The 24250-nt window shown below is 46.1% G+C and overlaps 1 protein-coding gene across 2 annotated transcripts in view; it reads right to left on the reverse strand.

Annotated features, from left to right (window-relative positions):
• The window catches only part of Sergef (secretion regulating guanine nucleotide exchange factor), a 217877-nt gene that overhangs the window by 170350 nt on the left and 23277 nt on the right, over window positions 1-24250 (reverse strand). For both annotated transcript variants that reach the window (XM_050130258.1, XM_050130259.1), the window contains exon 7: window positions 20230-20388. In XM_050130258.1, the coding sequence (XP_049986215.1) occupies window positions 20230-20388 (159 nt within the window). The remainder of the gene's footprint in view (window positions 1-20229; window positions 20389-24250) is intronic.

Consider the following 24250-nt stretch of genomic DNA (forward strand, 5'->3'; position numbering starts at 1 on the left):
ACTAGCAGGACACTCCCAGAAGGCCATGCGGAATTCAGAACTCTAGCTGTATTCAACACTTAGACTATGTCTTTATGTCACCCAGAGCCAAAGAAAAATAATCTCTACACACACACACACACACACACACACACACACACACACACACACACACACAAATCTCAGTGCCCACCAGACATGTGCCCTAAGCTGAGGTCAGGTCATGGAGCTAACAAATGACCCTTTTCCTCAGAGTAAAGAATTATGTATTGGAGCTGGAGAGATGGCTCAGCGATTAAGAGCACTGCCTTTTCTTCCAAAGGTCCTGAGTTCAATTCCCAGCAACCACGTGGTGGCTCACAACCATCTGTAATGAGATCTGGTGCCCTCTTCTGTGTGCAGGCATACATGCAGGCAGAATACTGAGATTATTGTATACAAAATAAATAAATAAATAAATCTTAAAAAAAGAAATATGTGGTTAAAAAATAAGTCTATTAGTATCATCCACAAAGTATGTGTCTACAGATAAATGACACACGAGAGAGAAATGCCAAAGGAGCTCAAAGTGAAGTCAGAGGGTGAGACCTGGTGTACAGGCATGACCATGTGAGATGCTACATGGAAAAGAGACACAGAAAACAGCAGGGGCTGAGTGAAGAGAAAGGACCACAGAGAGCATTCAGGGAGGACTCCACTCAAGCTGGAACTTGGAAATGTCTCTGGTGATGGGATAAATGCCATTTAAGATGAACTTCTGGGTAAGAAAAGAAACCAGAAAGAGGAGGATATGAAAGAACAAGAAATTCGCAGCCCCATGTGAAACAGAACCAGGTTCCCAGGATGGAGTTTGGGCTTCAGGACTGACAGGCTCACTTGCCACGGGAAAAGACCAAGTGGTCCCTAAACTCAGTTGCTTGCCATCCTTTATCAGTAATAAGGTTTGTCAGCCAATATATGTACTTTCAGTTATTTTATTAAAATGTACACTTGTGTTTCACCATTTATAAATTGTGGCTATGTATTCCTTATTTAAAAATATATAAGATAACCCCAGCACAGTGACTGACTGTATCTGCAGCCAGGAGGATTAATCTAAGAGGCTACACAGGAAGTTCCAGGCTCCCCTGAACTACAGTGTGAGACCCTGTGTAGAATATGTATATAGAGAAAATAAAATTTACTCAAAACTCAGAAAATTTAAAAGAACGTGAGAAAACTGGGAAAGAAGTGGTAGCATTCACATCACGCCCTGGTCCCTCACACTTACTGTAGAAACCACTGCAACCAGACTGGGGAAGACTGCGGACCTAAAGCAGGTATGGGGCCTCCTGAAAGAATGCCTGGCTGGCCATCCTCTGGCCAAGGTCTGTCCACGTCCTGAGGTGGCAGCTGGCATCCAGCACTTGTGTAGCACTGACAGCACACTCACTGGGCACTGCTCTAAGCACATCGTCTCTATATGCTGAGTGCACAGTGTCTGGACCTCCACCCAGGCCTGAGAAGGAGGCAGGGATGTACTGACAGGGACACGGCACCCAAACCTCAGAAGCTTTAAGTTAAAGAAGGGAACCAGCCTAGAAACAGAGGCTAGGATGTGCCGGGGCCTACCAGGATGGAATTCCTAGGGGAAAAGCTGTCACATCTTGTCCCCACATTAGATGAGAAAGAGCAGATGGACAGCACACCCAGACTTCACCATTTCATGACTGGTGGTAGGGCAGAGATGCAAGAACAAGGGTTTCACTTATATAAGTCATAAAAATGATCTCATTATCAAGTTATTTAACTGTTCTGAGACCTTTGGCAAACATTTCATCAAACATCACATGCTCTTAAGTGGGAGAAAGATGACCAGGCACAAAGCTGGAAGGTGGTAGCGAGGAGTGGTGGTGCACTCCTTTTAAATCCAGCACTCAGATGGCAGAGGCAGGCAGATCTGTGAGTTTGAGGCCAGTCCAGTCTACATAATGAGTTCTAGGCCAGCCAGGACTACCCAATGAGACCTTGTCTCAAAGCGAACAATCAGGGATAGGGAGCCCTCTGCGGTCAGAAGAGGGTGGTAAAGCTCTGTCCTTACCACCCTACCCCACCCATCCAGCACTGTCTGCCCCCACGGTCACAGCAGTTGTTATGGCTGCTACCAGGAGCTCCTGGCAAAGAGACACTCCTTCCAGAGAAGGAGTCTTAAAGGGACAGAAAGATGGGTGGGAGGAACATCCATATTTTCTTAAAGACTGTCCAAAAAGGGAGTAGACCATCATTGATAACAATTTGACATTAGCCAAAGGGAAATCCATGGGTCAGACAGAGGCAAGACTCTCTCTTCAGTCCTCCCAATCCAGCTCCCCAGGAAGCTATGAGTCCTTCTGGAATGTGCACACAAGAAAGTCACTGTCAGCTTGTGAATTTGTTCTGGTTGTAGTTAGCTGTTTTCTGGTGGCATGTGCTCTGCACCTTGGAAGGAAGGTAAGGGTGACCTTGTTAAACTCATTCTCTGCTCTTTCGTCTTAACTATGAGCACAGCCTTTCAAAACCTGGTTTATATCAAATGGGGAAAGCAAACTGAGCTTTAGTGTACATTTATCTGTTTCCTGATGGTGGATATCATGTGACCAGCTGCTTCAAGCACCTGTTGCCTTGACTCCCCATGATGGTCTGGAATTTGAACTGTGAGCTAAAGCGAACCCTCTCTCCCTTGAGTTGCTTTTATAACAGTACTTCATCACAGCAAGCGGGAGGGAAACTAAGTCACCCAGCATCACCCACTGATATAGGCACGGGATTTCAGACGCCAGCAAGCAAGCCAAACAGCTTCCATCCTATGTGCCCCGATGCTTTCCACAGGCCTCCATCCTCTATGCTCCTCTTGTCACCCAGGTTATATCTAAAGCCCACTAACCTGGTCAACTCCTACTCACCTTCACCCCTTAGACCAAACCAGATGTGTCTGTGCAATAACCTAGAGAACCCCCGCTCAAGGCTTTGAGAGCATTTATCTTAACAAAGAAATATATATGCACTGGAAGAACTGTTAGGTTAATGTCTGTCTCCTCTAGAAAGTCTGCTCCATGATAATAGAGATTGGCACAAAGTTGGTACTCAAGAAATACCTGTTTCCTAGGGGAATCTAATCATCCTCTTCTTTACCTCTACTGAGCTTTGCCAACTCTACATGTTATCCCTAAGTCTCATCTGCAGAATTATAATAACAACATGCCCCTTGAAGGGCTACTTCAAGGTTACTTTTGCATGAATCAGACAGTGGTTTGAATAAGAATGGCCCCCACAGGCTCATATATTGTTGCGATAGGAGCGGCAGGGCTGCGTCCCTAGCACCCGGCCACCCGCATGGCTAGGTTATGCCCCAAAATAATTACACGGAAACTGTATTCTTTCAAACACTGCCTGGCCCGGCTAGTTCCAGTTTCTTATTGGTTAGCTCTTACATATTGTTCTAACCCATTTCTAATATTCTGTGTAACCCACGAGCTGGCTTACCAGGGAGGATCTTAACCTGTGTCTGTCTGGAGTGGGAGAATCATGGCGACTCCTCTACTAAGCTTCTTTTTCCCAGCATTCTCTTCTGTCTACTCCGCCTACCTAATTTTCTGTCCTACGAGGGCCGAGGCAGTTTCTTTATTATAATTAACCAATGTCCTTCCTCCATTATTTCCCCTTTTTCTGTTTAAACAAAAAAAAAAAAGAAGGCTTTAACTTAACATAGCAAAATTACATATAACAAAACAGTTATCAAGCAAGAATTACAGTTACAATATTTATATTTATTTTATCTCTTATCATAACTAAGGAAAACTATAACTATTCATTCTTCAACTCCATCAAAGACTCCAGAAGGATATAATAATACTTAAGTAAACAAGAAATCCAAAACTCTAGAAATGACAGAGACATTTCGCTGCCTGGACAGTCACCCATCTGCAGAATTATAATAACAACATGCCCCTTGAAGGGCTACTTCAAGGTTACTTTTGCATGAATCAGACAGTGGTTTGAATAAGAATGGCCCCCATAGGCTCATATATTTGAATGTTTAGTCACCAAGGAGCAGAACTTCTTAAAAGGATTAAGAACTGGGGTCTTGATGGAGAAAGTGTGTCACTGGGAGAGGAAGACTGGGAGTGGGGTGTTACTGTGAGGTTTCAAAAGGCCATGCCAAGCCCAGCATCTCTTTCTGCCTGCCAGGTAGGGATGCAGCTCTCAGTATCTAGCAGGATACAGCTCCAGTACCTGCCTGCCTGCCACCATGCTCCCAGCCATGACAGACTAAACCTCTGAAACTGTAAGCAAGCTCCCAATTAAATACTTTCTCTTGTAGTAGTTGTCAAGGTCATGGTGTCTCTTTACAGCAATAGAAGAGTGACTAAGGCAGCGATAATATGGCAATATGAGCCAATGTCAGTATTATCTTCCCAAACTAAGTAACACAGCCTGATCAAGGACGCCCATGATCATACCCACAGTTGCTAACAATTCAGCAAATCTTCTCGGCCAACCCCACCCCCAAGCACAGTCTTAGAGTCAAAGGCACTGACCATCATGAAGAGTAACAATGAAGGCTTCATCATAGGATTCTGGACTTTCTTTCTTTGTTTCTTTCAAAATTACTTCTATTTGTTTGGGTATTTTATCTATATATATGTTTCCTTCCTTCCTTTCCTCCTTCCTTCCTTCCTTTCCTCCTTCCTTCCTTCCTTTCCTCCTTCCTTTCCCTTCCTCCCCTTGCCCCAGATTCAACATAGTGGCACACCAGAAGCCTCTGATACAGATCAACTAAAGCTGGGAAAACAGAAGAGATATAAAGCAAGGTGAACTGGAGAGAAGAGGGAAGGAGAAAGAAAGGGAAAGAGGAATGAGACGAAAGGGGAATGGAGGGGGAGCAGAGGGACAGGACAGAAGGGAGGAAGCTTTGGCCAACGGCTCATGAGACTATATTCTCATCTCAGGTTGCATTGCCTGGAAAAGGCCCTTCTCTCTAAAGTCTGACTTTCACATCCATAAAATGAAGAAGGCTCAAACAGACAACTTCTCAGACATATGCAAATATAAAACTTCAATAATGGTGGCTCAAATTCTTCAGGGTCAAATGAGTGATGTGCTATTTAATTTTATTGACACCTTGAGAATCTTCAGTCTGTCATAAAATGAGACATTCACTCTAATTTCAAAGGCCACCTATATAGTTGATAATTCAAATAAAAATTGAGACTCAATGATGAATCCTAATTTTAGTAAAATTTCCCAAACTTCCAAAGTCACATTATAAAAAATCTCACATAGGAAAGGTTAATACAGGAATACAACTTTCCTTTGTGCTTTTCTCAACTTCAAAGGAAAGGCCATCTGCAAAGAGACTACATGAAAAGATGAGAGCATGGGGGAATTTACTTATCAAGAATGGACTGTTTGGCTGGGGAGGAAGCTGTCAGTCGAGTGCTTGTCTAGCATGCATAAAGCCCTGAGTTTGATCCCTGTATCCCATAAAAACGGGGCATGCCTGTAATCCCAGCACAAGGCAGGTGAAGGTAAGAGGAGCAGAAATTCAAACCATTCTAGTTTAGACAACGGTTTGAGGCCAGCCTGGGCCACATGAGATGCTGACCCTGGGACTCAGATTTGGTGATAGGTGTCACTCCCGCTCTACAAAGAGGTCACACAAGTTAAATGACCTGATCAAAAGCACAGAGCTAGCAAATGGGAGAGCATCGGTAATATTAGAGCAAGTATTCTAAAGGCGCTTACTCCATGCCATCACTATACATACTGTCACAAGTAACCCACAGAAGCACCCAATGAGTAGGCTGAGACGAGAGGTTTGGTCTTGGACGCAGAGCCAGCAGCTATTATGGCAACGTGAGGATGAGACCTAGTCACCTGGCAGCAAAGGCAGCGTCCTTAGCCATTGTTCATTTAGCACACTGCCTCTTCTCAGGTTGTTCACAGTCCCAAAGACACACACCTGGGTCAGAGGCACAAAGGGAGCCAGGCTAGGGGTGATCTTCACTCTTAGCCCATGCGGCCAAGATCCCACAAGACACAGGCATTACAGAAAGCTACTCCATTCAATGGCCACCAAATCAGAAATCAGGATGGGCCAGACTGGGCTGCAGATCTGACTGCAACATGCAGAGTCCCAAACAAAAACAGGAAAGAACAGAGCTCCAGGCTGATGGAAGGCCTCCAAGGATCCCCAATCCTAACTCATTTAGTAGCTTGCCTTCTGGTCAGGCAATGTGCAATGTCCCCAAAGACTCGTGTGTTTGAACACTTGATCTTCGGGGTCTTGGAAGGTTGTGGCACTTTAGAAGATTTGACTGAGCTGAAAGAAATGAGTCACTGACCGGTAGGCTTTGAAGGGTAAAGCACCACCTGACCCTTGGCCTGAGCTCTCCTGTCTCCTGGTCCATAGAGATGTAATTGTATAGCTGCAGTATAGACCCAGGCATTTCAGCTACCATGCCATTCCCCACCATGATGGACTGTAGCCTCTGGAGGATGATACACAACAAACACTTCTGGGCGGTGGTAGCGCAGGCCTTTACTTCCAGCACAGGGAGGGTGGGGGAGATGGGTAGACCTGTATGAGTTCAAGGCCAGCCTGGTCTACAGAACAGACACTTCTTCCACACCTAGTGCTGCACTGAACACACACATCAACTCCCTCCCCTCATGGAGCTTCCATTCCAATGGAAGAGAGACAGTTAAGCCCACAAAACATACATATGGGGTTTTTTTTATGAATTACTAAGAAATAAAGTGGGAACAGTGAACAGGCAGCATGAGAAGCCCCAGGATCAGCACCGACTTCTGGCCATGTGCTTGGACTTCCCTATAGCAAACCACATTTTCTGCCCTTCCTCTCCCTCCTCCTCTCTTTAAAAATTGCTTTATCTAGCTGACATAAAAATTGCGAATGTTGGTAGGGTATCACGTTATGTTTGATACATATATGCACATATACATATCATATATACATACATATACATATTCTGTAGGGATCAAATGCTACCCTTCTTTAAGGAAGAACCCTAACTTAAAAGTCTTAGCCAATCCACATAGCAATAGCAGTTAACTCTCAGGCCCATGATAAAAGCCAATACACACTAAAGCACTTAGCAACATCTAAATACAAACTAAGTGTTAGTAACATTGTGACTTTTATTCTCTAAAAACCCATGATGGGCCCCTGCTCTGAAGAATGCAGGTCTTCAGGCTTTGAGAAGTCTTTATTGGGCCCTGGCTTCCAAGGGTCCAACAGTACCTGAGCCTGCCAGTCAACCTAAAAGACACTTGGTTCAGAAGAAAATGCCCTGGTTGAGGCCAGTGCCTCTGCAGATGTTTCTCAACTCATTCCATATTCAAACGCCACAGCTTCTTCCAACACTTTTAGATTCTTATTAATAACACTTTAAAATGTAGATTGCTGCCTAATCTTAGCTGTGTAATTAAAAAAAATAATCTTGCTTCTCTCCCTCCCAGCATGAAAGGAAACTATACCCTCAGGGCTTCTGCAGCTAAGAATCACACCCTGAGCAAAGCTGGTAGGAGGCTCGAGGTGGGGGAGGGGCATACCGTGCAATGAAAGCAAGAGGCAAGTCTCAGCACTTGATTTTAGAGAAAATAAAGCTGAGTCTAAGGAAGGGAAGGATCCTCCAAGGACACAGGATGCGCTGGCAGAGCCTAGGCCAGGACTCCAGTCTGCTACTTCCCAGTGGCTCTCCACCAAGTAGGAAAACAGACTGGAAGAGGGCTTCAGAGAACAGGCATGGAGCCCATGTGAGGGAGCCCATCCCAAGAACAGAACCCTGCTTATCTGGATAAAGAGCTATTGGTTTGTAATTCTCAAGGGCTCATGAATGCAAGGTTCAAAGTTCTTCACCCTTAGTGCAGCCTCACCAGTGCCAGACAAGAAGGGACCTTAGGTACTCTGTAGGCAGTCAGTCCAGAAAGAAAGTCCATTAGTTTCCCCAAGGTCAAGCAGGGCAAATCTAAGAGGAGAGCCCGAGCTGCCCTGATCCTGGCACATGCTGTCCACAGCTTCAGAGAAAAATACCAGTCTCTCAGCCATCACTACCTACCTCAGTCCATTCCCCGGTCAGTCTCAGCCATCACTACCTACCTCAGTCCATTCCCCAGAAGTTTCTTGGCAGGGAAGAGCGGGGAAATGAAATCTGTGTGTCCCTACTCACTGCCCATGTTCTAAGAATAGATACTTGGGGAGGCCTAGGGACTGCACAGTGGAAAAACACATACCCTCTCCCTTAATCCTTTACAAACTCCCGTCTCCACACCTAGGCATGCCTGCAGCCCTGGCCATCACCTTCAGTTTTTGTCCATTAGAAATACCTTATCAGCAGTTTTTATTTCTGAAATTAAAAAAAAAAGTGAGAAAAAAGGAAAGAAAAATGACCAGGAACTATACTCTGCTGCAGGGATGCCGTGCCACAGCCGAAGGCTACAGGTGGAAAACTGTGGCCTGGGCATGCAGAAAAGAGCTGGTGATCCTCCAGCAAAAACCGTACAGCTCTCCACACAGCCCAGCCTGAGGCCTCAGTTTGTACAAGAGAAGAACAGGCTAGAGCCAGCAAAGGCTGTAGAGCATACATACCCACTGTGTGAGGAAGCCAGCATCTCACTTCTGAAAACTCAAGAGATTCCTCCTAGATACATTATCTATCCCCTCAGTTTCCCAAAGGACTGGCTTTCTATAAATGAGAGAGACCTAATTAGAATCTTCCTATTGGGAAGACAATGGTTGTGACCAGTGTTTGGCAAAAACTCACCAAGACAAGAACAGAGAGGGTCAGGAGCCCACTTGGGATGCCAATTTGTGATCAACCACTGAGAACCTCTGTGGCCATAACTTCATATGATACCTCTTTAAGTTATTCTAACCCCAACCCTGGAAAACTGTCCTGGGTTCTCTAAGAGAGATGAGTATAAAGATGTAGTAGGGGCCTAACAAAGCTGAGCAGCAAGGCAGTCGGGTGATGTACTGTCAGTGGCTTGAGGACTTGCCACATGGGGGTAGGGGGAGGCAGCAATGAGCATCACCACAAGGAGCCACTGAGAACACATTGTGTGTAATACCAACTAGAAGCCTCCGAACCTCAGCCATTTCAAAGAAGGGGCTTGGGAGAGGCTGGGATAGAGGCCCACCATGGAGCTGGTGGACAGTGTGACCGGCACAGTTCTTAAATGCACAGGGCTTGTCTGAAGGTCCATGGTGGGGCAGCCTGCCCTCTGTTCTCAATCTGCTCTGTTTCTGTTCCCATCTGCCCCTCAGGCCCCAAAATAAGCCTCCATTACCAGCAGCCCACCTGCCAAGAACCTCCAAATCACTGCTGCAACTGGTGTAAACCTGGGCACAGGTTCAGACTACCTCACCTGGCAGTCACCTTTGGTCCCAGAAGAAGCCGTTAGCAGAAGAGCCGTGGTGGCTCCCTCAGAGAAGATGACTTCTCCATGACTGCACCCTGAGAGAGGCACCTGCTATTCTGGAGTTTTCCTGTCACAGGCTCAGCTCCAACCAAATCAGTGAGGTGCTGTTACTACGGGCCATCTGCCAGGACCCGGAAACAGCGTTGTTACATAAGGGCCTGGGATAATGAAGTTTATTAAACTAGATTTTTCCGCCAGAAAGGAGACAAAGCATTTGAAACCTCCCTGTAAAGGGGCAATGTGGAGAGTAGAGAGGTGCTGGACAGGGGCCCACTGAGTGCTAATCCTGGCTCTACTGTTCCTTAGCTGTGGGAACGTGGGGACAAGCCATCCTTCCCCTAGGCTTCTGCTTTTTTCAAATTAAAACAGAGAGAGAGAGAGAGAGATGGCTCCTTAGAGCATTAAAATTCCATAATATTTTCACCAAAATGGCAAACAAACAAGTTTGCCCCTTGTGCAGTGGTGAATGGGAAGATGGATATGCAGAGACGAAACTAAAGGTCAGGGCCTTCCATCAACTGTCCATGGACTCAAGGTTAGAGTGTGGCTGGGAACAGGAACATGAGTCCCTGCCTATACACATGGCACTGGCAAGCACATGGGCCCTTCACATCCAGCCCCTTGTTTGACCCTCACAGTTGTAAGGATGATGGTTTCCCTCATAGTTGACACTGAGCAAAACAAGCCAGAAACCAGGACAGGTGACCCTTTCTCCTACCCTCTCTCCAGTCCCTCACATGACAGATGAGAACAGGCCTTGACAATATTTCCATAGGAATTAAAGAAATGTTGTATATAAATCCTAGCAGAATGACTAACCTTGATAAATGAGGGGTCCTTTCTTCACACACCTCTACCTCTTCAGGGAGCTGCTGGGAGAAGCCCTAGAGATGGCCATTTTCAAGTCCTTACTAGACGCTTCAAAGGCCCCAGTGAGAGGGCTCAGTAGGTAAAAGCACCTGCTGCCAAGCCTGACAACCTGAGATCGATCCCAGGCAGTCATATTGTAGAAGGAAAGAACCGACTCCTGAAAGTTGTCCTCGACTTCTGCAGGAGTCGTGTTTGCTGTGACACCCGCACACATGCATGCACGTACAGAGCACATACAAAATAATAAAACATAATTTTTGAAATAGGAGGTAACGTGATGGCTTGCTACATGACCAGAGGTCAAACCAACAGACCAGGGAGTCGGGCGATTCCAGTCTCAGCCTGTGCCGTGGATACTAACAGCTACCCCACCTTGGAGGAAAGGGCTCTCCTCAGAGTCCAGTGCACCTAGGACCTGAAGCAGAGAGCAAGAGCCTGGGCAGAGGAGCCTGTAAGAGTCCTTGTGTGATTTCTGATTACAATCCATCCATTCCTCATAGAAACCCCACCGTCTCCTCACAGAATGAGGACACATTCCACCACAGCCAGAGTGTCTAAGGACTTCTCACCTTGTCTGGCCCACACCAGGCAGTCTTCCCCCTGCCTGGAATGCCCTCCCTAGCCTAAGTCGATCCAAATATTTGTGTGAAGGGATGCAGGAAGGAACTATGAGTAAGTGAACAGTACATCCCTGTGAGGCAGAGAAGTTCGTGATCATGGCTCTCATTTCACAAGCAGAGAGATGCAGGCCCAGGGAGGTTAAATGACTTTCCCAGGGTGCCAGCTACTGCAAACTGGAACTTGGAGCTTGCTCCTCAGAACTTCCTAAGGTAAAATCTTTCTCAGATTGAAAAAGAGCTGATTCCTCCAAGATTCCTCAAAATGGACCACTGTCTTCTTGGCACACACTGAGAACACTTTAAGGAACTGGCTGTCACTGATTACAGAGAGCTCCAGAGGGACAGGCAAGGTCTCCAAGAAAGGGTAAAGCATGGTGTCATGTGTCAAGAACCTAAAAATGATGACAAAATTACAGCCTGGCCACTTAATGCTCACTTTGAAAGCTCCTGGAACAAATCAATCCTCACCAGGAAAGAGGAGAGTTCCTTGAATGGCTCCCAAACCCTCTGCTGGTGACCTCTGAGCCCTTCCCAGGGCCATCTGGGAGTCTAAGCAGGGCTGACAGCCTTGCCACAACTTGGCTTTTTCCATTGGCTTCACCTTCGCGCCTCCCCACCCTAAGATCGAGGAAACTGTGACAGCCTGAATGTCGGCATCCCCCTGAAACAGCTGAAATCCTGGCCCTAATGTACTGATGTAAGGGGGTATGGCCTGTGAAAGGCGACCAGGTCATGAACAGAATCAGTGCTCTTTCCTCTGACACATCAGGGGAAACCAGGAAAATAGACTCAGAGGGGAATCTGCCAGCACTTGGTAAGACTTCTGAGATCTGGACTGTGGGAAATAAGCTATTTCTAAGCCATTCAGTCACCTAAACAAAAACAAGCACCTGCTACCCACTCAGAAAGGTCACAGTGAGGGGGATAACATGGCCTGAAGTGAGCTCACACACCTCTCTGTTTCTTAAGCAACGGTGCGACTGTAGAAAAGACACTCAACCCCACTAAGCCCTGACTGCATCTGGATCCTCGCTCGGGAGACTAAGAAACCTGCAAGCGGCAAAGCAGAACTGGGCAGAGTAGCAGTGTATGAAGGGCGCCTGGCAGACACTGGTTCTGTGCCTCAGCCTTGCCCTCTTGAGTGTTACTCTCTGCAGTGTGTCTCCAGCAAGGCCATGCCAACTAGCTGTTTCTTGGGTATTGGGGGCTAAAGGATAGTCCCAAAGTTCATCCACAACACAGCCTGCTGGGAGGAGAACTAATGAGTAAAGGACTAGTCAGAATAGAGGAGAGTCTTGCCCTTGTGGGCAGGGGAGTAGGAATCAAGAGAGCCAAAGGACTCTGCATCTGCCCCCACCCTGTTCCTGCCTCAGATCCCAATCTCTGACTCTCCTACAGAGCAGCCAAAGAGACCACCCCAACCTCAGTTCCTTTCATAAGCAAAGATTAGCAAGAACTTGAGGTCCCATCAGTTCTGACCTTGCTAATTCTGGCTCTGAATACTGTTCCCACCTACCTGTCTCCAAGGCTGTCTGCTGCCCACTGCTGCCATCTGGTGGCCTGCAGGCCCTGCTGCCCTTGACATTAGCCAAGCACTGAAGCCCCTTGAATGAATGTACCTACTCCAAAGCTGGTTCAGGTGGACTCACCCTGTATAGTTCCAGGTCACAGATCAATGGGTAACCCTTGCCAAACACAAAAACAGAAAACAACAGCCTGTTTTCCCCTCTAGTAGAGATGACACAGCAGCAGCTAGGAACTGATCTTTCTGAGGAGAGAGAGGTGGCCTGCCCAAGAGTCCCCGGCTGCCTGGCTCCCAGGACAGTACACAATTCCACTTCACTGCACTGTTTAGGGTGAGTGGGCATTTGCAAATCAAAACTGAGGCTGGGGAAACAAAGCCTTTGGAAGGTAGGAAGCAAACTGTCAGGACTCCTTGCAAACCCTGAAAAATAGGAACATAGATAGCATGGGCACTACCTAGAAAAATAACTGGGAACTACTGCTGTCCTTGGACCTTGAGAGGAAGAAGGCAAGAACATCTGCAGGGGTTTCCTGGGGCAGTACCAGGGCCCCACCACAAGCTGAGTCCCAGCCTAGGTAGACATCAGATGGGAGAAGAAAAACAGGAGCAGCCATGTATGCATGCATAGTTCCTGCACTCCACCACACACTCAAGACATGAACTGCTCTGAGCAGGACGACATCTATCCTTCTCTGACTCCAGGCCTCGCTGCACCCGGCCAGAGGAGCTCTGCAATGGTGTGCTGCTGGATCCCTTGGGTTCACAGGGCACGCCTGCTCTTTAGAGGACCCGCTTCTCAAACTCTTGGCTGTCTGCAGCCATTTTCTGTGCTTTATAAAGCAGGCTAAAAGCAGTGTGTAACTTTCCGTAGACCACTGGCTACCCTTTCCTCTGTCATCTCACAGCTACCATCTATCTACATTCTGTAGAGTGCTTTCCAAAGTGTGTTTCCTTTAAAATGCTAGACTCTGGGTCGCGCACACAGACCAAGGCTCCTCAGGGAATGAAATCAAACAATGCTTCCCTCTAGTGACGAGAGTCAGTCTCTACATCCTCCCAAACTAGCATGCTAGTTAGGCTCCCACTATCCCACCCTGCACTGGCCACCAGTCAAAGGAGCCCAGCCCCAAAGATGACCAAGCCCAGGAACCAATTCAAGCCCTCAGCCGGCTCCACAGGAATGAAGGAAATCTGTCTTTAGGAACAAATGGACTCTGGAGCACTGAGACCTTTTATGACTTTCAACTCCCCTCTGCAGATGAGGAAACAAAGGCTCACGGATGTCCAAAAGAGCCCAAGCTGATCAAGCTGACTCATGACTGAGCCAAAAATAGAGGCCACTTTTCCCGCCTCCTGCTACAGCCTCTTGCCTCTTTCCCATGTGACCTCTCCACCGAGGTCCACGGGGAGAGACTTTCCAAGGACATTCATACTGCACTGTAAGGGGATAGTCCTCTCCACTGAGGTCCACGGGGAGAGACTTTCCAAGGACATCCATACTGCACTGTAAGGGGATAGTCCCATGGACTGAGGAAGGAGCCATTTTCATTTTAACTTTGAAATAGTGTTTATGAGGATACAGTCAGATTGTAAGATATCTCCATCCATGTGTGCACTCCCCCTACCCTCGACACACATAATAAAGCATAAATAAATATAGTTAAGAATTTTTTAAAAAAAGAATCCCAATATCTGCAACCTCTTACCAGTCACAGAAGAGGAGGAACCAGAGAGAATAAGAGTATTGCTAGCATAGAAAACAATACGCACTTTATTCTAGCCCATGAGAGATAATAACCTGGTATATTTCTTCCTAGTCTCTTTAAAACATGAGTTAAGAATTAGGAACGACAGTACAAGGCTATCCTCTGACATTCAGCCTCCTTCTCTAACAGACAGTGTGCTGTCCCGGTGTACGGCTGTGCCATAGTCTTTAACCGACCTTCCTTCGTTTCACTTGTTTGCTCGTTAGACATTAGGCTGCTGGGCATGGCATGATAATCATTGTTGAACATATCTCTCTATGCTGATTATTTCCTTAACAGAATAGAATCATGGAGCCGGGATGACCAGAAAGATAACAGGCCTAGCAAAATGGCTCAGCAGGTAAAGGCCCCTCAAACCATATCTGAAAACCTGAGGTCAATCCCAAGGTTCCACATGGTGGAAGGAGAGAACTGAGTCCTGCAAGTCATCCTCTGGCCTTTACACTGATGTCATGACATGTGCAGTCCCTGCAGCTGTCCTGTAATATATACAATAAAGTATAGTAAAAAACTGGTCTACAAGAGCTAGTTCCAGGACAGGCTCTAAAACTACAGTGAAACCCTGTCTCGAAAAACAAAAACAAAACAAAAACAAAAAAACTTTTCAAAAGGTCATCCTGTCTAAGATCTCCTATTGGCACATGGTAAAAGAGGAGCCAGAAGGCTTGAGAGTCTTTCCACAGGGAAAGAAAAGGCAAAAGAAACAACTTGTACACACTCCACCTATTAAAATGTGACCTTCCAAAAGCCCAACCACAATTGTTTGTCCTTCCCTCTGGACACCATCTCTCCTGAAACCCTAGAGCCCCTGGGGTCTTGACCACTCCTCTGGCCTCCTGCCACACTCTCTTTATTCTTCTACTAAATATTTAATTTCTACATCCAACCACAAGCTTCCTGAAGGTAGCTATGGACTTCAGTGTTCCCTTCATTCCGTAGCAGAGTGCAACGTCCCTACAGTCAACATCCTATAGACAAATGCTAAAGGATCCAAGATAACTAAACGTCCTTCTAAAGCATCTGGGACAATGAAATAACATTGGCCACAGCTAGAGAATGGCTCTGTTTAGAAGAATAAAAGCAGCTCAGGTATGGAGCTAGACACTCTGAGACACACGAGGACAAAAAAAGTGAGTTCAAGCTTAAGATCTGTCTGTCCACATGGACCAGTGCGATGCGATCAACTGGGGACTCACCTGTGAAGTTAGGATAAGAACACTCAGCTGAAAACTTCTATGGGAAAGTGTCTGTGCACACACTTTATAGGGATCACAGTGACAGCAGCCCACGGAATTGCTGCTGTACTACCAGACAGGGAACAACACTGCCTCTGCGAATCCCAGTACTGCTTCCTGCACCTTGTCCCCAGGCTCTGTTCCACACACATATCCATTTGAGGGGAAGCAGGGCCTTCTGGAAGTACAGGTTCCTGTATGGAAAGAACCCAGTCTAGCCAGGCTCTTGGATTTCCATCACCCACATCTCACTATCTCTGGAAAGAGAAGGATAGGGTCAAAGGAGTACTTGACTGAGAGTCATCCTACTGCTTCACCCATTCCCTGTGCTTCCCCGTCCTGGTTCCTCAGCCTCGCCTTTTCCAAACTAAGACGGTTAGGCCAAAGAGTCTGCATTCCCATCTCTGGTGGGCAAGCTAGAAGTTCCAGGGTAAATGCTAAGGGAAGGACAGCAAGGAAAGAGATGAGACTGCCTAGGCAGCAGAACTGATCTGGGCTTCCAATCTTCTTTCTCTGCTTGGTTTTAGTTTGCTCACCTTCCAGGTGAGGAAGACGCTTCCTCCATCTCTGATTCTCTATAGCATCCAATACTCCAGGCCTTTCTTGGGTGACACAGAAAAGCAAACAAAGTCAAAGAGCTCTCTGCATTTGGCTTCATGTTTTCAATCCATATCCCTTGGAGACCACAAAGCTACTTTTAGGATGTCGCATGGTTCAGGGAAAGCGTCCAGCCTCCGGAAAGCAAAGAACTCTAGACATTCTGACCACCCCACAATAACATTTGGAACCTGTGAAGAGCATTCCCTTGAAAGTCTAACAAATTGGCAGCAGCCAGCACTTGGCATTTGTAAGCACTGATGTCTCCACACATCTCAGGACAATGTGGAATCAGCCTGTTACCTATGCAGAGCACTCACAGAGACCTCTGCTCATGAGGGAAAACACAGCATGCTAGTCCAGGGAGCTCTGGGCTTTCCAAAAGAGCAGAGAAAGCTGATGTGACTGAGTGGTTGGGGATGTGGGTCCAGCCCTATGCTTTACCGTGTCACTCATTAAATCCTAAGCCATGCTGACAATTTTCCATTGTTCTAATGTGAGAAAGTGTTTGCAAGAGTTTGGCTTGTTCATTGTACATGTATCAGCTAACGACCTCCTGAATGACAAGTGCCGGGCTAAGAATTGGAGAGACAGTGGCAAGGGAAGTAAGCACTGACCGCTCTCGTGGAACGTATTAGCCATGGGAGAGGGAATTCGTCAAGGAATCGAAAGCTAAGTTGGTAAAGGGCCTGCCTAGCATGCATGAAGCTGTGAGTTCAATCCCCAGAACCCCAGAAACTGTGAACAGTGTAATCTTGGCAACTAGGAGAAGGCAAGAGGATCACAAGTTCGAGGTCAGGTGACCCTGTCACATAAATAAACAAAACAAAGGGAGGGTCACAGTACCATGAGGACAAAAGTATCAAGGCAACCATGGTGGTGACCCAATGGGTACAGAAGGGGAGAAGCGGGAGCTAGGGCAAGTCATGCACAAACCTAGGGCCATCTGACAACAAAATCATGTCTTTATGCCTCTTACCATTTACTCATTCTCTAGGGAATTAGCTACTGAACATCTACTGTGGGGCAGCCCTGTGCCAGGGTACAGCCATGAGTTAAACGAGTTCCCATGGAATCTACAGCCTAGACATTAAACATGTAAGACAAATGGATGTATGCAACGGCAGACTGGGAAGAGAACCACAACGGGTCAAATTCAACAGGTAAATTACCTAGGAGGTCAGATAATCCAATAAAGCCTCTAGCCAACTGTATGTGAGTGAAAGACTTGAGGGAACAGAGCCTGTCAGGGAGCAACACAGGCCTGTCCAGCCAAGGAGCCCTCGGTGTAGAAGACAGCATATTTCTATCTTGCCACAGACCTGCTAGAGCAGAAGCTCTTCTAAAACAAGACCAAACAGTGAATCAGCTTACACAGTCCAGCCTCAGGGGAGCTTCACTAGGGCAGACACTTCATAGCTAACTGCGACCATTCACTGATTGGTTTTCTCAACCACACAATCACACTATGTAGCAGACAAGAAGGTTTACTATCCTACTTGAGTGAGGATGTGTGAAACAACTGAGACAAGGTCACCAAATGAGGAAACAGCCAACTCTGCCACCCAGCTTTGTGTAACATCTCCAGTCAGGAAACGGAGCATCTCTGAGAGACAGCTGCAGGTCACCGGGGCTGGATAAAGTCACCCAGGAGTTCCATGAAGTTCCTGAGAACAATGATGGGGACATTAAGAAGCTCAGGAAAGGTTTCTAGAATGCAGCTTTACCAGCCTGAGACACAGGTACCCTTGCCAATTCTCCCAGATTAGAACAGGTCCTCCTGGCCTCTTTTCAAGTGCCTCTGACTAACACAGAAAAGTATTTTTCCACTGCAAACCTGCAGGCGGGCAGTGAACTCCAGGAGTGCAGAGAGTGCATCCCCACTTCTGTACAAACCATCTGGGAAGTTATTCGGGTGCCATCCAAACTGCCCTGGCTACACACCTGCCAATGGGAACATCGGTCCCAAGCGCTGTGTCTCCACCTTGACAATACAAGTACCTGAACTGCATATTTCTCTTGTGCCAAGTAGGGGGCACCTTGGCATCTTGCAAGGTTAGAATATTCAGCTGCTTCTTTGACCTCCACCCACTGGGGTGTCAGTAACAACCCCCAGCTGTCATAGCCCATAATGTCCCAGCCATTGCAAACATCCACAATAGGACCAAAGTCACCTTTGGGGAAGCTTCAATCTTGAGACTGGAGAAGAAAGGCAAAGCGCCCTGCTCTGTTCCATGTCTCTGACGACATGCACACGCTTTTGGATCAGTATCACACAACAAATGCCTCTCCATAAGCAGCTGTGTGCTGTTGTGGTCCTCCACTGGAGCTTCAGAAACAGTCAAACAAACTCCGTGTTGCACTGATGAGCCGCTTGTGATCCGGCAAGGAAAACTTGTGCCTATAACTGAGCAGCTGAGTCTGATTAAATGGACGCTCCAGATGTTTCTTCTCAATGACATCGAGCCAGAGCAAAGGCTGACATGGCTGCTACAAGGAGCACAGAGTGGTGAATCAGGATCCTCCCATTCACCCCAATTCAATATAATACCCAGATGTCCAAACACCCCAGCTTTTAACTATTCTTGATCAGGGAGAAAGGGGAACAGAGTGAGGTACATATATACAAGAAAGCTGAATTAGCAACTTAATTAAACAGCTGAACCGTTACCAAAAAAAGTCATGCTCTCAAGTGGAGGTGGAAACATAAAGCTGAGCCTTCAAGCAGCTGGAGTGACTCAGCGCTAGCACCCGGCCTGAGGTCCACTCCGCTACAGCGCTTCAAAGAAGCACCACTTCTGTCTCTCACAGTCAGCCACTTAAGCAGGCACAGGGATTACTCACAGACTCACTCCTGTATGGTAGCAAGAGTGGTTTGCTGCACTGTACCGTTTCACAACTACTCGTGAGCTGCCCACCTGTTAACACATAATCACTCAGTCTGCCGTCACTCACTGTCTTGCATACTTGGCTCTGTGCTTGCATGTCTCATACTGTAACAGTGCTGAATTCTCTGATATGGGTCTGCCTCCCCTAAAGAGCTCCTTAAGGTCACATAAACAGACACTTAGGGGTGGATGGTTGGATGATGGACAAACAGGGATGGATGGATGGATGGATGGATGGATGGATAGACAGATGGAAAGACAGATGAAGTTTTCTATCCCTATGTTTAAGAAACCTGAAGCTCTTTGAGGAAAGAAACAACTTTCTTTCAAATGGATAATCTTCCTATGAGCATCCCTCACCTGGCAACATGAAGGTTACTGTGTGTCTTCCTTAGGCAGGCCACCATTTCGAAATGATTGCTAACATTTTGAAAAGATCAATGAAAAGCATCACAGACACGAGTGCTCACAAAAACGTAAGGACAAATGCACATGGCATGTGTGACTTACTGAAGAGAACTGAAGCTATGAGGGAAACCTGAGAGCTGGAAAGTTCTAGAAAAGTGGTCAACAGGGATTTGGGGCCTGAGATGGAGCAAGCAAAGCCAGAGAACTCCTGAGAAGCCCTGAGGTTCAGAAGGCCTTGACATGGTATCAACCTGTCTGAGAAACTGTAGATCAGCGGGGACTGCTAGACAGCAGGAGTGAAAGGCCATGAAAAACCAAAATCCAAGAAGAAAGGAACATAATAGCCAAAAAAGACCTGACCTAAGGAAGAGATGAAAACCAACTCAAGGAAAGGTGAAGATGCCCAGAGCTGCCAGACATGTGGTGGTCCTGAGGAATACAAGGACTCAATCAATGCACACAGTGCATCAGAGTCAAACTGGGGTTTAAATCAGAATGTCACACCAGCTACCAACTCAATTTCAAATATTTACCAATACTTTCTGATGTTTTAACTCAGATCAGGTGGGAATAAAAATAAAGCCATCTCTTCAGCCATGGCCAGGCAAGAATTCACCAGTACCTGGACCAACCTTTGGGTTGTGTTGGCTGTTATGGATGTCCTCTCAAAATATCCAGGTCTCTTAGGAGCAGAATGAGCTCACCAATCCAGTCTTGCATTTCCAGGTGTAATCCAGAGAGGAAAAGCAACATCTGGCTGATGGTGGAAGATACCAAATCCTCCACTTTCCAGTATTTAAAGTCCACTACCCCCTCCTTAACTCGTGAGGATCTGGACAACTGCTCTTCCCAACCCCAAATTTTCTGCCACACCCTCACCTGTCTGAGCAACCAGGTGTGTCCAGCCACTCCAGACAGCAGTGAGCTTTTCATTCTGAAAGCAACGTGCAGCTATTCTCTGGGGCAGAAGAAGGAATGCAGCCAGGGAAGCCAGTTGTCCATGCTTGTTCCGGCCCCAGACATACAGTTCTCCTGTATCTGAAACAGAGGAGAACGGGAGGTGAGGAACATGACCCAGAGCATGGGGGACAACTCTGAAAAAGAAATGGGTAAAACGGAATGGTTTCCTACTTACACCACAGGATTTAGTGTGCCATGCACAATACAAAATTTATGTAGAACATAATCAAATATAAAACGTACAAAATTCTGTACCTAATGCAAGGTCTAGTGTATATAATACATCTCTCTGTGTGTATAAGCACGCACATGCATGCATACATAATAAATCATGGGGAGTGGTATATGCACACATTGGAGGATGGAGGAGTTGCATATATCCATGAGCAGAGAGCCTGAAAGAAAACATCAGATGTCCTGTTCTATTGCTTTCTGTCTTAGTCCTTTGAGGTGTTCTCTCACTGCAGTTGAAGTTGGCTGTTGGCCAGGAAGCCACAGCCAATCTCCAAGTCTCCGCTCCACACAATGTTAGGGTTATAGGTGTGGACATAACACAGCTTTTTATGGAGATGCTGAGATTCAAATTGAGGTCCTCATGCTTGCACAGCAAGCACTCTTACTCACTAAGTCTCATCAGCCAATTTCCTGTATTTTTTTTTCAATGTAAAACTATATTACCTTCTGTTAAGTGGGAACAGATAACAGATCAGAAGATACACTACTTGGGGACTGGGGATGTGGCTCAGTTGGCAGAGTGATTGACCGGCATACACAATCTCCAGCACTGCATAAACTGGGTGTGATGGTGCATACTTACATTCCCAGAACTCCGGAAGCAGAAGCAGAAGGATTAGGAGTTTGAGGTCATTCTTTGGCTACATAGTTAGCTCAAGGCCAGCCTGGACTACAGAAGACACTGCTAAAAAATTATATGCTATTTAAGCTTAAACCTTTTAAAATGAAATAGTTCCACCGTCCATCAGAAAAGAGTGAGTTACCACTGCCCATTTGGGCAGCCCCTGAGCTCATCTGTAATCCTGTGATAAAGGCAGAAGTGACTGGCAGTGATGTAACTGGAGGAGGAAGCCAATGCAGAGTCAAGTGACTCCCGCTGCTATTCCTGGATCTGCTAACTAGCTATTGACCTTGGACAAATCACTTCCTTTCCAAGCCTTGCTTTCACCAGCTGAATATGGGAAGGGAGGGCTGCTGGCATAAAAGGGTGGAAGATAGAACCAACATCACTGCTGACCAGAAAACAACTGGTGGGTGACCATGACAAGCAAAGAACGTACGCCTGCCTAAAAGATGCTCAAAGTTCAAAGATAATTTTCAGATGAAAATCAAACAAAATGAAGCCAAGGCTGTAATTCAGCCTGTGAGACATCAGTCCGCAGCCCTCCATAAGCTTCCCCAGTCCTGGCAGTGTGACAGTCTCCACGTGCACTAAACAACAGCACTAGCCACCAACACCTGCAATGTGGCTGGCACACATGAGAATACGCAACAGACTGCAGAGCTATTACCAAAAGCATACTTCATTAGTAATGTTCCTATTATATTATATTTTGGATATTCTAAAGAAAAGGCATTAATAATATTAATTTTACCCGTTTCATTTTTTGAAATATGGCTCACAGAACTGTCCCAAAAGATAAGCTAATCAAGCCTGGGAAATGTTAAAGACTCTTTCAGATCACCTGGCTAACAAGGACTCACAGCCAGTGAAAGGACAAGGAGTCAGGCCTGTTTCATTTGGTGAGCTCCCTATAAAGTTTACAGCACTGCTTGCCCTACAGTGTCTCATAGTCCCCAAAAGTGATCAAAGGTCAAAGAGGATCATTACAGCCATAGCACAGGAATTTCTAAGTTCCACCTGACGCTCACTGGATGTGGGACACAGTTCACAGCAGACTATGATCCATTTCCTTACCTCTAAGGTGAGGATGTTTATGACACAGTTCCCATCATAGGTGGCCCTGAAACACTGACAGCCTACAGGTCTATGATGTGCATTGGGCTTTCATCAGAGTTCAGAGGTCTAAGAATCCCTTACAGGAGGGCAGAGACAACACCCTTATTCCATACAACATCAACCCAGTACATGCTGGAGAGCCACAGAGGCGCCAGGAGTGTGGAGCTGATGTGATTCAGAATATCTAAGCCATCTTTTTGAAAGGCAGACTGTCTTCCACATGGGGATAGTTACACTGTTTCATCAGCAGGTAAAATTAAATTCTGCTGCAATGCCAAATGGTTACATAATCTACAAGGACTCCAGAGAAGAGGTCTAAAGAACACTGAACAAAATCCAGTGTGCTAACAGTCCAAGCAAGATGAGAAAGGAGGGCTATTAATCTTGACGATTTTTAACTCACTTTCGAAATATCAAAAGCCAATTCACTTTGTGACTATACTAAAAATGATTAAATGGACACTTTAAAATGGTGAATATCATATATAAATTATAGCTCCACCAAAAAAAAAAAAAAGAAAATCCAGTCTGGGTATAAAAGGCACCAAAGGCACCACAGGAAAAAGTGGCCATGTAGGAAATAATACATTTAGTAATCACATATCTTTGTTCTTTTTTAAAACTTGACGTTAGCAGTTAATTCAATAATTTCTAAGCTTGTATACCATCAGCCATCTCAAATCAATTAGGGCAGAAAATAAATGTGTCTTACTCCAACAAGGATAAAGTTGCCATCACTAGCTGTGGGCTGCACAAAGCACCTGCAATCCTGTGTCTCCAGAGAAGAGGGGGACCTGGTGCAGGGAGTCACTCAAGAGCCAGCATTCAACTCCACACTTTTACTAACCACCAAAGTGAAACGCAGGCTACAAATTGATGTCTCTCTTGTCAGCTGGTTAGTTGTTTTAGACTCACTGAACAATAGCTTATCGGAAGCTCAGAATTTGTTAAGTATTTAAACTTTCACACTGTCTCTGGTACTCTGTAAACGCCAACAGTTAGCTGTCAGCTCGGTTGGACCATGCTAGGCTGTGAGTTTACAGACATGTACATACATGAATTTCCACACAAAACATAGCAGGATGACAGTCCTCATACTGCTTAAAATGAAAGGCATTCGACTCTGCGTGAGAGGTCTAACAAAGATAAGCTCCTCAGAGGTACAGGCTGAAGCCTACCCTGCCTTAGCATGACAATCCAGGTAAAGGAAAGGGAAGGCCTTCCTGCATGAGGAAACAATGCATGGCTTCCTGAAGAAAGGCCACTGGATAAACTTACATTGCATTAGCACTGATGGCAAGTCAGAAAACTACGATGTAAGAGCCCAGCATGGTGGAGCACACTTGAGAGATGAAAGCAAAAGAATCAGGAGTTCTAAGGCCAGCTGTGTGTGTGTGTGTGTGTGTGTGTGTGTGTGTGTGTGTATTTTTCCTCATGTAACTCAGGCAAAAGAATTTCAGTAAGTTTGAAGCCATCCTGGGTTACACAGTGAATATCAACGCAGCCTGGGTTGCAGAGTGAGACTGTCTCGAAAGCAAACAACATAAAAGAACAGTATGCTATATGGTCAACATAAAGAGCGGTATGCTACATGGTCAACATAAAAGAGCGGTATGCTACATGGTCAACATAAAAGAGCGGTATGCTACATGGTCAACATAAAAGAGCGGTATGCTACATGGTCAACATAAAAGAGCGGTATGCTATATGGTCAAGTACCTGCTCCCTGACACTTGGTCAGCAATGAGCGACACAGACAATGGTAGCCATATCATACAGCCTAGGTGTACAGGCAATGACACACCCCCATCACTGAGCAATACATGGCTATATATAAATATACTGTTGACATGATTTGCCCATCACAACTCCCCCAAGGGGAAGATAATCATTTCCACTCTGTATAACTGGAAAAACTCAGATGATGAGCAATGAGCCTCAGCTTGATGGGAGTGCTTTATATGT

Source organism: Alexandromys fortis, unplaced genomic scaffold (assembly GCF_014885135.2).
Source record: "Alexandromys fortis isolate MF-2015 unplaced genomic scaffold, M_Fortis_MF-2015_v1.1 scaffold_342, whole genome shotgun sequence".
NCBI classification, from domain to species: Eukaryota; Metazoa; Chordata; class Mammalia; order Rodentia; family Cricetidae; genus Alexandromys; species Alexandromys fortis.